General features: G+C 39.7%; 6 protein-coding genes across 6 annotated transcripts in view; 3 read left to right on the top strand and 3 right to left on the bottom strand.

The window, feature by feature from the left end:
• PCYB_126250 (hypothetical protein) overlaps positions 1 to 1,508 on the top strand; it is a gene marked incomplete at its 5' end in the record, with an annotated part of 9,954 nt that extends 8,446 nt beyond the window's left edge. Inside the window, 6 exons of the mRNA XM_004223959.1 lie at positions 82 to 111; positions 177 to 241; positions 380 to 509; positions 734 to 833; positions 1,050 to 1,113; positions 1,436 to 1,508. The remainder of the gene's footprint in view (positions 1 to 81; positions 112 to 176; positions 242 to 379; positions 510 to 733; positions 834 to 1,049; positions 1,114 to 1,435) is intronic.
• Positions 1,509 to 2,639: 1,131 nt separating this feature from the next.
• On the top strand, positions 2,640 to 4,210 carry PCYB_126240 (LUC7 homologue; the record flags this gene model as incomplete). The annotated part of the gene is made up of 7 exons (XM_004223958.1): positions 2,640 to 2,676; positions 2,879 to 2,955; positions 3,049 to 3,119; positions 3,449 to 3,543; positions 3,645 to 3,753; positions 3,896 to 3,959; positions 4,094 to 4,210. 7 exons carry the CDS (start codon positions 2,640 to 2,642, stop codon positions 4,208 to 4,210), a joined length of 570 nt encoding a protein of 189 aa, XP_004224006.1.
• Positions 4,211 to 5,711: 1,501 nt separating this feature from the next.
• Positions 5,712 to 6,983, top strand: PCYB_126230 (hypothetical protein; the record flags this gene model as incomplete). The annotated part of the gene is made up of 3 exons (XM_004223957.1): positions 5,712 to 5,783; positions 6,500 to 6,664; positions 6,798 to 6,983. 3 exons carry the CDS (start codon positions 5,712 to 5,714, stop codon positions 6,981 to 6,983), a joined length of 423 nt encoding a protein of 140 aa, XP_004224005.1.
• A 543-nt stretch (positions 6,984 to 7,526) lies between these two features.
• On the bottom strand, positions 7,527 to 7,901 carry PCYB_126225 (hypothetical protein; the record flags this gene model as incomplete). The annotated part of the gene is made up of 1 exon (XM_004223956.1): positions 7,527 to 7,901. A coding segment is annotated over one exon (375 nt), but the record flags the coding sequence as incomplete, so codon positions are not given.
• Positions 7,902 to 8,588: 687 nt separating this feature from the next.
• PCYB_126220 (hypothetical protein) lies at positions 8,589 to 11,100 on the bottom strand (the record flags this gene model as incomplete). Its single annotated transcript, XM_004223955.1, has 1 exon — positions 8,589 to 11,100. A coding segment is annotated over one exon (2,512 nt), but the record flags the coding sequence as incomplete, so codon positions are not given.
• Positions 11,101 to 12,252: 1,152 nt separating this feature from the next.
• Positions 12,253 to 14,268, bottom strand: PCYB_126210 (hypothetical protein; the record flags this gene model as incomplete). Its single annotated transcript, XM_004223954.1, has 2 exons — positions 12,253 to 12,366; positions 12,400 to 14,268. The coding sequence occupies 2 exons, from the start codon at positions 14,266 to 14,268 to the stop codon at positions 12,253 to 12,255; spliced, it is 1,983 nt and encodes a 660-aa protein (XP_004224002.1).
• Positions 14,269 to 14,485: the final 217 nt, after the last annotated feature.

Raw genomic sequence — 14,485 nt, 5'->3', positions numbered from 1 at the left:
TACGGAACCATTACTTGGTGGAGAATTCGAAGGCTCCACTGTTTATAAAAATATACTTGGTAACCTACGCGCAACTGGGAGATGGAGAGGCGCCGCACCACGGCAAATACCGTGCGTAGTTCCCAACGTGATGATAATGTCCCCGTTTCATGCGCTACCCTTTTTTGCCTCCTCAGACGAAAGTTATAAGCGAACTGAACGATAAGAAGCGAAGGGCCTTCTCAAGCTGGACGCTACAAATGTGAGTGCCGTGCGCATTATCTGCATGGTGCGCATCGCGTGTGTAACATGTCCCATGTTTGCAATGCTATGGCCTTTTCGGATTGCATTCTGCGCACATTGGTCACCACAACTTCGTGTTCTTTTGTCCACCCTGCAGATTGTTTGAGGAATATGAAAAGATGACCAAGGAGAATTACAACGACAATTACTACACAACTTTTATGACATTAGTCATGCTAAAGAAATGTGTGTTGACCCTGAGGAGTTTTTCAAGTGAAAATAATGAGGTAATAATTTGTGACATTTTCCCCCCCTTTAATCAGTGCCCACTGTTTTTTATTTTTACATAAACGCTTTTTTTTTTTGCCGGCCAGTTTTGTAACTTTCACAGTGTAGATTAGATGGGCAGATTTGTGTTTACTTCAAATTGTAAAAGGAATTAAAATGGCAATGTCGGGTCGGTATCAACATATCTGTTGTTTTTTCCACTTTTTTTTTTTCCCTTAATAAGAATGCTGACGAAGTTTTGTTTATTTTATACGAAATGAAGAAGTTGAAGTGTTACTACTCCTACATCGACATGAAGAGCAGTTCGATACTGAAATGCTCAGGTAGGGGGCGAGGGGAAGTGGCTTCGTGCGTAGTTTTGCTCTGTGCGTAGTTTTGCTCTGTGCGTAGTTTTGTCCTGTGCGTAGTTTTGTCCTGTGCGTAGTTTTGTTCTGTGCGCCGTTTTTCACCCGCCACGTTTGGGAATTCCCCCATTGGAGAAGCCCCATTTGGGAAGCTCTATTAGTAATTCTCCCTTTTTTGTCTCTCCCCATGCTCAGAGGACAAGGCGCATCTGTTCATTTGCTACCCCTACCTGTTGGATTGCCTAAACACGGAAAATACGTAAGTGGAAAAAAAGGGAAAGAGAGAAAAAGGAAGAGAGCGAAAATGGAAGAGAGCGAAAATGGAAGAGAGCGAAAAAGGAAGAAAGCGAAAAAGGAAGAAAGCGAAAAAAGGGGAATTTCGTCATGCACAACGAGAAATCCGCAACACGTAATTGTGCATCCACGTTGCGTAATTGAACCCCTCTCAAATTCCAACTGCACGTTGTGCAGCCGCACATTCGGTTGGCACAAGCACGGAGCGGTCTTTTTTGCAACTTTCCTTCCTTTTCATGACGCCTTTAACTCCATCTGCCCCCCATCCACGGTGCCATTGTTTACAGGAAAGTGTTCACCACGGTTAAAGAATTACTGAAGCTTATATCATACCCATTGTGCTCTAACAATATTGGTTAACAGGAGGAGAAAACTGAAAGGGTGTGCGCTGTTCATATGTGTATACATCTGCGCAACATCGTTTGTGAGCACCCAGGGAAGAAAAACTGGTGCATTAAAGAAAGGCAGTCCATCTACGGAAAGTTAACCCTTCTTATTTTTTTTCCCCTAACCCTATAACCCTACCTCGTTTTTCAAAAAAAAAAATGCATGCATATATTTACATACATATGTATACATGAAAAGAGTCAATTTTGACCGCCATTAGTTTTCCCCATTTTTGTACTCTCGTACGAAATACATATAATGCATACATCAGCATGTGCTACGCATGCATAGGCAAATACGTATGCACATTTCGCTTTACCAAATGTTTGATTCGAGTGATGTTTTTATTTGCCCTGTATTTGTATAAAATGGCATTTCCCCCTTTGTTTGACCATTAATAGTTTTTTTTTTTTTTCTCCTCATTCTTTCTTGTTTCTTTTATTACGTTTTTTCCCGCGAGCATTTGATTCTCATCCTTTTTTTTTTTGCCCTGTTGCAACGCATTTGTGAGGGCAGTGGCAAATTCGCAGGTTCAAAGTGTACAAATGCATGAAATATATATGAACATATATGTATATATATTTATATGCGTACATTCCTGCATCTGCTTTTGCGCTTCCTACGCATCGCTCATTTTGTGCGTTTCATTTCACCCGCCTCTTTTAACCCCCCTGAGTTGTTAAAATTCGAAAGAACATTATGAATGGTTTAACCACCGAAGGGTTAAATTAATGTTTGGAGAGTACACAAACGAAGTAGCAGTAAAACGAGGAGAGAGGCAGCGATAAGTGCGAAAGGGCGAACGGGCAAACGGGCAAACGGGCGAACGGACGAAAGCGCGCACAAGTTACCCAGGGCAGCAGGCCGTGCCTCCACTTCACCTCGTATGCAAATGGACATTTTACTGTAACCCCCCTTTCGACTATGGAAGAAATGAGATGTAACAAAGAAAGAAAAAAAAAAAGGAATATGTTTCACGCGAAAAAAAGTGTGAAGGAACACATATCACCTGTTCACATTATACGTGCAGATGTGTCGCTTTGGACACGTTTGAAGAGGGCTGTGTTTTTCACCACACAGATTCCATCCGAGGTGGCGTAAATAATGTCGCACTCGAGGGTTAACATGCACCTCTGCTGTGGTGTATGTAGTGCCACTATTCTCGTGTTTGCCTGTGTGTATCATGTCCGCGAGGCCACCGTTTAAGTATATCCCCTAATTTTGTGAACCCGCCAGTTTAACAATTTTATGAGTTCAAAAACGTGGGCACATAACTCTACGTAAATGTGCAGTGATATATTTATATATATGTTTTTTTTTTTATCTCGTCGCACACACCTCAGCGTTGTTAGATTCCCTAATGGGAAAGGACAGGAACGAAACGGATGCCAGGAAAAAGCACACCTTCAAGGACGACAATGTAGGACGAAAACTGTTAATATAAGCACACCACCTTATGTGCACTCGAATGAAATTATGCACACGTAAAAATTTCTTCTTTACTTTTTCGAAGGTATGCAAGTACTACTTAATTGATTTTTGTCCTCACGATCTTTTCCCCAACACAAAAAGTGACATAGGGAGGTAGGTTTCGGGAAAGTGTAACTCTATTGAGGGAGAGGGGGAGGTACCTCTGTCCGCACGTATGAATTGATGTACACAAAATATGTGCACAGTTTCATCGCAAGAAGCAGTCGTGCATATAGAAACAACCTTCCCATAAGGGCATAACATATTGCCGTTAACGTTACCACGTTGTACAAAACATAAACGAGCTTCAATTTTGCGAAAAAGAAAGGGAATAGAGTTTGCACAAGTACAGTCAAGTGTGGGTAGATACATGCAGACCTATGGACTGCATGCTTTTAAATCGCTTCAAACGTGTTTCGCCTATTTTTCTCCCCCTTACGTAGATGCAAAAACATACATTCAGAAGTGCTAAAGGAACAACTGGCAAATCATGAAAATTATAAATACTACCTGGCAAAATATCAGCAAAAGTTTATGAGTATGATGCCTTTTTTTATTTGGAAACACTTATCTTCCCCTTGCACTTATAAAAAAGTATCCCATTTTGCACTTCCCTTTTTTTTTTTATTTTTCTCTCAGAAACGCTGGAAAGTATTATCGAATTGGCTGATCACAAAATTGAGAGGAGTAAAGAAAAATTAAAGTACCTGTCGGAGAATAGCAAAAATCCTGTTGACAAGAAGGAGAAGTAAGAAAATACAGTGGTACACCAAGTAGGGAAGTTTCCCTCATTCACAATGTTGTGTCACATGGCTGTAACATTAGTTCCGTTATTCAGTTGCCTCACTATCATTGTAATTACCCTTTTTTTTTTTTTGCACAACCTGTAGAATCGAAAGCATCAACAGTCACATAGAGGACTTACAAAAACAGGAAGAAGAAGCTCGGGAAAAGGTAATACACATTGTCCCGCTGGCACCACGCTCATTGTGATTATTTTATTTTTTTTTTTTTCGCAAAATTGTACACCACTTTGATGTCCTTATTGAAAATATTTGGGGTGTGTTTCCTATGTGCCATTCCCGCAGGGGGACTTACTCAAGGCAGACAGTTTTAACAGCCAAGTGACAACCCTACAAGCAGAAATCAAAAGGTTAAATGAGGAGCCTGAGAAGGTAGCAAAGCCAAATTTGATGGTAATATAAAATGGATAGAAAAAAAAAAAAAATAAAAATAAGAGGCCCTTCATATTGGACTTTTACACATGTACGCGTATGCATTAAGGAACACTTATCACACACGTTACATGTGCACATCTGATCTGCTCACTTTTTCGATGCTTACACCCCTGCACAGGTTTGCGAAATATGCGGATCCATGAAATCGACGGAGGACCACATTCAAAGATTTGAAAACCATGTAAATGGAAAACAGCACTTAGGATTTGAAAAGATAAGAAATGCTCTAAGCAAATTGAAAGACAATGTGAAGGAACGAGAACAAATTATTGAGGAATATAGAAAAGAAAAATATGCTCATGATGAGAAATCCTCCAAAAGAGAAAGAAGCCACCGCGATCGTGAACACAGAAAAAGATCGAGCAACCATAGAAGAAGTTCAAAACATCACAGATCCCATGATAGGGATGGTCGGACGCATCACTCCAACAGGAGCAAGCGGTCGAGAAAGCATTCATCTTCGCATAGAAGTAGATCCAGTAGCTCAAGCCGTTCCCGGGAAAGACATAAAGAGCGATCGAGTAGGCACAAATGAAGTAGAATATACATTAAAATCATACCAGTTTGTTTTGTATGTAGTGGCCATTTGTGGGTCTCTACCAGTGTGTGCAGTTATCACGAACACACGAGACTTAAGTACGTACATACATGTGTACCAATTTTAACCACATGTGCGTACACCGTAAGGACGCACGAAAGATAAAAATTCGATAGTGACCAATCCGCGTGAAACCAATAAGCAAAAATTAAATTATAGGTAGTTCATCTTCCTATGTATTTATTAGCATTAACGCAAAACATATTTTTATTTTTACTCTTTGTTAATTTTTTTTTTCTTACCCTTGTTAGTTATCACCCTTTTACAGTTTTCCCATTTTAAAAATATTTTTCGTTTTTGTCACTTTTATTGCTCTATCTATAACGGGATATCACTCGTCTTGCGCTTTTTGATTTTTCACGTTAACACTCCCCCTCTCCCCTTTTTTAATTCTTAGTCCATATGACACGTTTAGCAGTGCCATTATTTTTTTTAAAATGCTTGAATCATATGAAGTCATTACCGATCATGGATTTACATTTGTACATATATGAGTACACACGTACGTGTCATTAATTAGTTTTTTTTTTTTTTTTTTTTTTTATGTTCCCCGTCAAACATTCAAACCGATGTTATCTCATAAAACTCCCTGTCTTGTTGATGTAAAGCATGAAAAAAAAAAAGTAATTAAAAAGAATTTTCCTTTTTTTTCCCTTTTTGAATTTACTGCCCCAGCGCAGCAGGCATCGAAGCGTGCCTCGGGTAACGGCTTTCCTGGAAAGGGCTTAAAAGGGATGATCCTGTCAGATGTGTGCTTATAAACGCACAAACACGTGCGTATATATGTGTGTGCCCCTTCGCTTGCGCACGTACGCAGGCAGATACGCACAGCCCCGTGTGCTCAGACCCTAACTTGAAAAATGAAACAAAATGGAGCGCTCTAACGTGAAAGTCCCATCCCCTGAAAAGAATGAAGGTGCCGCCGAGGCTTTAAAAAAGAAAGTAACCACCATAAACCATCTTGCACATTGTGAGTTTAACGCAACTCATTATCCCCGACCCATGCATAGTATGAGTGACCCACGTAACATACACACATCGATCATGATTCACTGTGTCTTTGCTTACGTGGAGGGTCTACCCTTATCCAGACTCACATATATCCCCCCCCCCCCATCATTTCACAAGGACGCAGGGAAAAACGTTTTTGAAACCCTGCACAATTTGTTCCTAGAAGAAAAGGAGATTAACAAACGGAAGCATGAAGATTTGTCTGAGCATATAGACAAAATGAAGGCATATTTTGATGAAAAAATAAACTCCCTTAAGGATAATACACATGAAAATCTAGAGGAGTTAAAATATTACTTGGACCAGTTAAACAGAAACAATAAAGATAAAGCAAAGGATAACAACACCTTCGTGGACGAGTTCGAAATTGTAAAAAATGATGTGAACAAATTGAAGAAGGAGAAGGAGGAAAATATAAATCTCATCAAAACGAGCATGCGGACTTACTTCGACAAAATAAAGGGGGTACGATTATTCACCACCATTTGCACCTTTATGCTTCGCTAAGTCAAGCGGTTACATTTTGCTTGTGCTTATTCAATTAGATATGTGAGCACCAATCGGGGAGATACCTTCACTAGACCTTTTCTCCATTTTTAAAACTCACTTATTTACCTCCGCCTTTGTGTGTTTCCCCCTCCCCCCAGATGCTAAGCGTAATGAACGCAAACATAGAGAGCGTTAAGGAGGAGCTAGCGACTTATAAGGAAAACAATCAAATAGACAATAAAAAAAAAAACATCGAAATTTTGCAGCTGATAAACGAAGAAAACGAGGCATTGAACAAAAAGATGGAGGAGTCGCTGAACTCGGTATGTCTGTTTTTATCACTGTGAAGTAATCGTTTGTGTATGCTGCGTGCACATGGATATGCATATGCACCCCTTCATGGGTGGCAAAAATGTACAAGTCTTTATGGCGCCACATTTCTGCTCTCCTTCGAAGCTAAGCAACGACATGCGCGAAGCCAAAGAGCAGATCATTAACTTTAAGGAGCACATGGAAAACCAAGTGAAGGACATAAAAAACGAGACAGATACGAATAAAAGAGAAATGGACGAGAAGGCTAACGAATTAACTATCAATCAGAAGAAACTGCTGAACGATTTTTATCCTTCCGAAATGAGCTAGCCAAACGGGGCATAGTGAGGGAGCCCCGCTCTGGTGTGTTCCGTCCGGGGTGGGTATGCCCTCAGCTGTTTCTCCTCACCAGGGGGAGGCGTTTTAAAAAAGGGTATCAAAAAGGGAGCTGCCTCGCCTTCACAAAATGGGAATAAGCACACACACACACGGGTGTACGCACATAGCATGTGTATATGAGGAGAGGAAAAATGCCTTCATACACATACGCGCGGCGAATCACAACACGTTGATTTTTCTCGCGTGCTCGTAGAACATCTCCTCCAGCTTGTCCACTGAAAAGGAGTAGTTCACACTGTCAAAGGCATTTTTCCTCAATTTTAAAACGTGCAACTTATTCGTTAAATGCTTCTTTTTATTCGTAAGTAATTTAAATTTTTTTATATAATAATAAAGTATTGTCAAATCTGCTGCGTTGTACACCTTTTGATATTTTTTTACAAACTCACTTTTTTTCAGTGGCACATTTTTGTTCATAAAATGGTAATATATATATGTGGCATTTTTTGTATTTTGATTATATTTCCTATTTACATCTTCCAGCAATTTTAAAATATTTTTTATTTCCATATCAACTGTGGCTACTTCCTCCTTTATGCTCTTTTCACATTCATGGTCTTTGCTCTCTTCTTCTATGTATGAGTCTTCCTCCTCTACAATGTTTTTTTCTTCAATTTGAAATTTTAAATTATTTTCAATTCCGTAATTGACAATATCATATGCATATTTTAAAAAGTTATACTTCTTATGATAAACCTTTTCTTCCCTCAGTCTTGTTTTTCTCCAGCAATTTTTTTCATACGTTTGGCACAAAAAGGTGGTTTTATGTATGTTCAGCCTTTTCCCAGTTCTGTATAGCTCTTTGAAGGTCTGCAGGACATTCCTGTTAACTTTTCTTATCAGCGTCATGGTTGGTCGCAATGATGGGAGGGGGGCTGATCAGGTGAGCACACATGTGTGGAGTGATCACCACGAGGGGGTAAAACTGTTTAAATTGGCGAAGTAAGTATGTGTAGAGGGCATTTTCGATGCGCTTTCACAAAGGTGGTTCGCAAAATGGGGAAAAAAAAAAAAGGCACATTTAAATATTTGCTAAAATTTGAACATTCCAGTAGGTAGGTGCCTGCCGAACGAGGGCCAATTTGAAAAGCGCGAAAAAAGGTACCCCCAAATTTTGCTAAGATTGAAAGCGATTATGCGCAGAGGTTTCTTTTCATTTTACGTGGAACTTTGCAGGTAGGACTTTGTCACGATATTTGGGGGTTAATGGGAGTCCACGAACAAGGGGTACCACTTTTTTTCTTTTTTTTTGCTTTTTCTTTTCCTTTTACTTTTTCCTTTACTTTTTCTTTTTTTTCCGTATCATTTTCACTACGACGATACCGCCTCAAAATTGCAATTATTTACGCAAAAAACAAACTCCTCTTTTCACGCCGCATCACGCACGCGGGTAACGCGCAACACAGTTTTACCTCTCGCGAGTCGAATCAAAAACGGCAATTGTGTTATTGTCATCGAGGCAAAAATAAAAATGAGAGCATACACAGGAATCAATAATATACGCAAGATGCTCATGCAGGATGCTAATTTGTTTACTATACATATTTAACACGTATGTTGTGTAAAATTTTTTATCGGACATTTCGCGAATTTTTTTCACATTTGAATTTATAAAAACAAGAAAATGTTGCGAGCCACTTTGATACAAATTGATTTTACTTATTCTGCTCGATTTGTGTAACCCTGTGAAGTCATACAATTCTTTTTCGCTTTCTTGTATGAAATTAATATTATCGATACGGGAAGAAGGATTATCCTCAGCACACTCCGTGTTCCCATTTCTTTGGGACTTATTATGACTGGGATTTTTTTCCGAACAATTTTGACTCAAAGCAGGGTAGTACCCACAGCTCGTGATGGAAGAGGACGTGGGAGTAAAGTGCGGGGATATACGAAAAAGGAAGTCCAGCAATCGTCCGTCGTTAAGCCCTACAATCAAATGAATGTACTCATTTTTGTGTGTATTGAGGCTTATAATGGAGTTTATTTTTACATTCTTGGCAATGCATAATGCGTAGGAAAAGGAGTTGTGATCTGCTTCTTTGAAAATGTTTTCCTTGGGGTTGTCAGGGGGTGCGCCTTGGTCACTGGGTCGATGCGCAGTGTTGCTCAGGCTGCCACCGATGTTGCCACGCAGATTGTCATCCACATTGCCGCTTAAATTTCCATTCCCATTCATCTTCGTACTGCTGCCCACGTTGTGCTCATCCCCGTAAAGCGCATACAACTCGTCCTTCCTTACTGTATACACATCGTCCACGTTGCCTAGGACGCTCTGGGTGACGATCTTGGCCCACTCGTTTTCATCGGCCCACACGTTTTCATCGACCCCTTCGTCGTAGGTGAAGAGGGAGCCGCTCCTCACCTGGTCATTCGTCAGTAAATTATTAACAAACCGCTGAAACTTGTCTCCAAGAAAAATGAAAACTAAGTAACCACAGGACGATCCAATGTAAACATAATTCCCAATTTCGCCATTAAAATTTTTTTTCTCCCGTTCCACATATACATAGCTAAAATCGTGCATGAGAGTAGGTAGCATTTTATCTTTACTCATTTTATTCGAGTTCAGGACAACGTTGTGGATAAGCTTTTTAACCTTTATTTTTTTATGATATATAATTTTCTTCCCATTATGGCAGTTAATAAATGAAAGGAAGTAGTCCTTGTTTTGTCCCACACAAATTAGCGTTTTATCATCTGGGAGGAAATCAAAATATTTTACCGAATTGGTGAAATGTGATTTGGAGAGAGACAATGCCGATGCAGTTACCTCCTCTGAAAAATCTTCCTCCAAGAATTCATTTGATGTATTATTTTTTTCTTGCTCCATAAAATAATTCTCTATATTACTAAAGAATTCGATTTTTTTAATTCTTTTTTCCCTCAGCTGTTTTAGTGAATGTTCACAGATGTCATAGCTGTACACATCCCCGCCGAAGGTTAAAACAGATAAAATATTTTCCTCACGATTTGTTTTCATCACTATGATTGGGGAAGATACATTAACGAAAGCTCCAATGTACTCTAGCAAATTATTCACCTGTGTTGTTTTTCTCTTAATTACATCTATGTTTATTTCTAACATATCCTTATTCAAGTAGCAACCATTTTTTGCTAACTGCTCATTTCTCAAATTTTCTTCATCGATTTTTTTTTTCTTTTCCATTTCTTCTTCTTTTTCTCTTTTGTTTCTTTCCTCTTCTCTCATTTCGTTCGTAATTCTAATGGGGTGTATGTCTTTTTTTTGGGGGGGAATCCCCGCAAAATTATCATAGTATAAATATTCCTCCCGAAATGTTGTTTCGTTGTCACTTAATTCTAGGTAGCCCTTTTGGTTGAAATTCATCACTTTGTCTTTTAAATCGATTTGGGTCGATTTGTTTTCCTTTTTTTTCTGCTTCTCCTCCTTTACAATATTGTCACTGATGTTTCTTTCCCCTTTTGGTGCAATTTCCTTCGAGTTCGCCTCATTCGTGGAATGCCCTTGATGCACCTTTTTATGCACACTGTTGCTTCTCTTCACGTTTTTCCTATTAATTTTATTCTGGAAAAGGTCTATGCTTAGCATGTTGTCCTTGCTGTAGTCCTGTTTGGCCGTATAAAATTTGCTCTTCCTGTAAATGTCACATAAGCTGATGAAGGCTTCACCGTGATTATTCAGTCCACGCGGTTCTTCCTTTTTATTTTTTTTACTTTGTCCTTCACTTGTTTGCTTATTGTCGCCTACTATGGGGATACTACTCAAATCTTCGCTCTCCTTTTTGGAGTTAATCAAATTGTTGTAATTAAAGACGCGCACTTGGTTGAACACACTACAAGTACCAACGAAAAGGTAATTCTTGGTGCAGCATATCTTACTAAGCGTTTTTTTTTTCTCTTCATTGCAAATTTTTATGTTTTTAAGGTGAGCAAATGTGGGGCCCTCGTCATTTTCATCCATGGTATACTCAGAACCTGAATCGTATAACTTGATAAATCTTGGATCATCGTAGGTCTTTTCCTGATTGGGTAACGCTTTTAGCCCCACCTTTTTTGCCTCTTTCATGGTTCTTTAATTGGTGTGATGCTTAGAAAAAGGGGGGGGTTATATATATAAAGATGGGCGGAAATGCCCCAAACTGGAGAAAAGAATGACGCCAAAGTGACAAGAAGGAAAAGTATATCCGATTTGCTACGCTGAAGCTGTTTCTTCACGAATGATCACCTTGAGAGTTGCCTTCCCTTGACGAGTCGCCCTCTCACCCACTCAAGATATGACAATGTATACATATAAATTGTTTGTTCGCGCGTCAAGCGCTAAATGGCATTCGTCACTATCTCCCCCTTCGGGCAGCAGCCCTTCACCATTTTCGCAGTTGATCAGATGTTCACAAAATTTCACATCCACCCCACAGGGCTTATCAACTTTTCACATTTTTTCCCATCACTTAAGTGATTTTTTTTTTTGCCAGATCCACAGTGACACGTCAACTCGAATGGGTAATTATTCCACCAATGCAACAACAGTATATCAGTGCGTATACAGTGCATGCATATGACGGCTCACAGCTAGCGGAACATTTTTCTTAATTCACAAATGGATTGCATATAGGAATGCTTGGCCAACGCAGCGCCATGGAGAAGCGTTTCACAGTGCCTCGTAATGATGCCGGTTTTTTTTTTTTTTTTTTTTTGAATTTTCTTTTTTTTTTGAATATTCTCCTAATTAATCACTGCGCAGATGCAGTTTAGTTAATTATTCTAATCGCCCGCCTGGCGATCAGCGCAAAATGGTATTAAGGTCAAACGGAAAAGTGCGGAGAAAAGATAATCATAATCACAACACAGTGGGGTCAAATCTTCTGGGTTAACACAAAAACGAAGCAAACAAAAGTGAAGTACTCAAAAGCGAAAATCGGCTAACTTGATGCATGCACATGTACGAAATATTTTTTTTTATGTGAAGAGTTCCTAAAATTGGGGGCACAATATTTATCGAGTAGGCCAATTAGACGGGCCTTTTGCTGCAGGTGGCATAAAAAATTTGCTTATCAAGCGCCTCTTAACGCAGGGGAGAGATAAAAATATGGGGGCTTCTAAGCTTAAGGGGTGGAAAAATGAAGTAGGGGGGAATTCCTAACTGGTGATGGCCAACCTCGAATTGATAGGTGCCCCAATTGGTGACAACCACATTGTAAGTGTCGCCAAACCCCCCTCCTTAATCGCAGTCACGCAATGCATAATGGCGAAAGGGACGCAAACTAATGTTATTGGTGAAGAGAAGATTTAGCTTTAATTTGTGTACCTTCTTCGATTTGTCAGAAAAGGAACACTCCAAGGTTAGTGGGAAATTTAGTTTCCTCACCTGATCAGCGGCTAAATCGTTATCTGGTTCCCCCTGCTGAGGGCTATCTCCTGGCTTGTTTTTTTCTGAATAAAATTCGGAACGGACAGTATCCCCCTCGTCTGTATAAAAGAAACTCATAATTATTAAGGCCATGTTATTCTGCTTTTTTACAATAATGTAATCACGCGTGAAAACATCTTTGATGTCATTTTTTTCTTCATTTAGCAGTTCATCTATAATTTCGTCATATGTGTCCATCGTAAATTCAAAGGAAGCAGCTCTGGATTTGCAATTCATGGGTATTTTACTCCCATTCAGATTTTTTACAAAATTATTTTCTATGTCGGGGAGTACTTTTATGTTCATTTCTGAGTCGAGTGGGTTTACCAAAACGAAATTTAGAATACCATTTTTTCTCTTCACTAATCTGAAGTCATTAATATATATTGTGGGGATAAATTTCATTGCATTATTATCCAGTCGAAAGGATGAAGATACATTAGAATTATGAAGCTTCAATATATACTGCTTACACGTACTGCACCGCTTCGATTTCTTATTTATTAGTTTCATTCTCAGTGGTTGTAATGCACTAATGCCTTTATAATAATTATATGGGTAATCCTGTATGTGTCCAATTGATAGGTCATTCTTTGCGTGAATGATGAGGGTATCGTTCGCCTGTATTTTTAACTCCTCTATGGTTTGCTCCTTTGGAATGGCTTCACCTGTGCCCGGAGTTTGGCTCCCCCCACTGGGATGATTATCCCCCACAAGGTCGCTTCTTCCTTCCCACCGCTGCACTACTTCTGGTAACCCACCTTGCGTCGAATAATCCATCAGATCTAAATATTGCACGTGTTCATTTTCCAACTCAAAAATATCTCGACAGATTTCGCGACTTTTAATATGTTTCCCGTTTAGGATATCTGTCAGACTCATTTTGTCCACCTTTATTTTAGACTTACATATGAGCGTGCTTTCTACCTCTTCCTGCGTCGCGACAGTTGCTGCTGCTCTTCCTGTTAACCCTTCCATTGAGTAATTCTCCTTCGTAGTGCCGAATGCTTCCATGTAACTGTTCAGATCATGGATGGACTTTAATTTCCCTATCTTATGCAAAGCGGTATGTTGGTTTGTTCTTTTAAAGTTTCTCTTCTCCTTTAGCTGTTCATTGCTTCTTAACAGCTCGTCTAGCACCGTTTGGAAGTAGCGTTTATAAACGCAATTCCTTTCCGATAGTATCATGTCTCCAATTAATTCGTCCAACTTTGTATTATACACCGAGCTGATGGAAGACCATAAGCAGTAGGGGCACTTGAAATAAAACACATTCTTTCCTTTTTTAAAAAAGGCGTACAACCTGCTACCCACTTTGTTGCTTCCCCCTTGTATGTCATTTTCGTCATCCGTACCTAATGCGCTATTCCCTTCAAAGGAAATTTTCTCATCGCTGGATTTTTTCTTATTATTTGATAGAAATGTGCCGGTGGAAGCGTCCTCCACGTGGTTTTCACCATTTTGGTTAAGCTTTTCACACGGCTCATTATTTGTCGCCTCATTGTTACTACCCCAACCGGTACCCTCCTTTCCCCCTTTGTTCAGTGGCTCCAATGTGCATACCTTCTTAACTGGCTTACCCAACCATTTCTGTGAGATAGTCAAGCAGCTAAAACAACAAGGACATTTGAAACAGCGCAAACATTCGTAGGAATAAATTGCCGACTCGCTTTTTGTGTATATTTGGGTGCAGCCATTGCAAAAGTAGTATTCAATTTCCTGTTTCAGATTATATTCATTCTTTATTTTTGAACAAATGAGGCAGAAGTATAGCTCCTTCAGTTTAAATAATTTCTCGTCCAGCAATAGGTAGACTTTGTTTTTCATGGTAGTTCGCCGGGGGGAAAACGGTTGTGCAGAGCGGTTGGGCAGAGCGGTTGTGCAGAGCGGTTGGGCAGAGCGGTTGTGCAGAGTGGCTGGGCAGAGCGGTTGGGCAGAGCGGTTGTGAAGAGCGGCTGGGCAGAGCAGTTGTGCAGAACGGCTTGGCAAATTCGCAGGGCTAAAACAACCTTTTCCTTTCTACCTTTCCCCGCTTTTATAAAAT

Source organism: Plasmodium cynomolgi, chromosome 12 (genome assembly GCF_000321355.1).
Source record: "Plasmodium cynomolgi strain B DNA, chromosome 12, whole genome shotgun sequence".
Lineage (NCBI taxonomy): Eukaryota > Apicomplexa > Aconoidasida > Haemosporida > Plasmodiidae > Plasmodium > Plasmodium cynomolgi.
The sequence above is the reverse complement of the archived record's forward strand: the minus strand, read 5'-3'. Positions and strand labels throughout refer to the sequence as shown.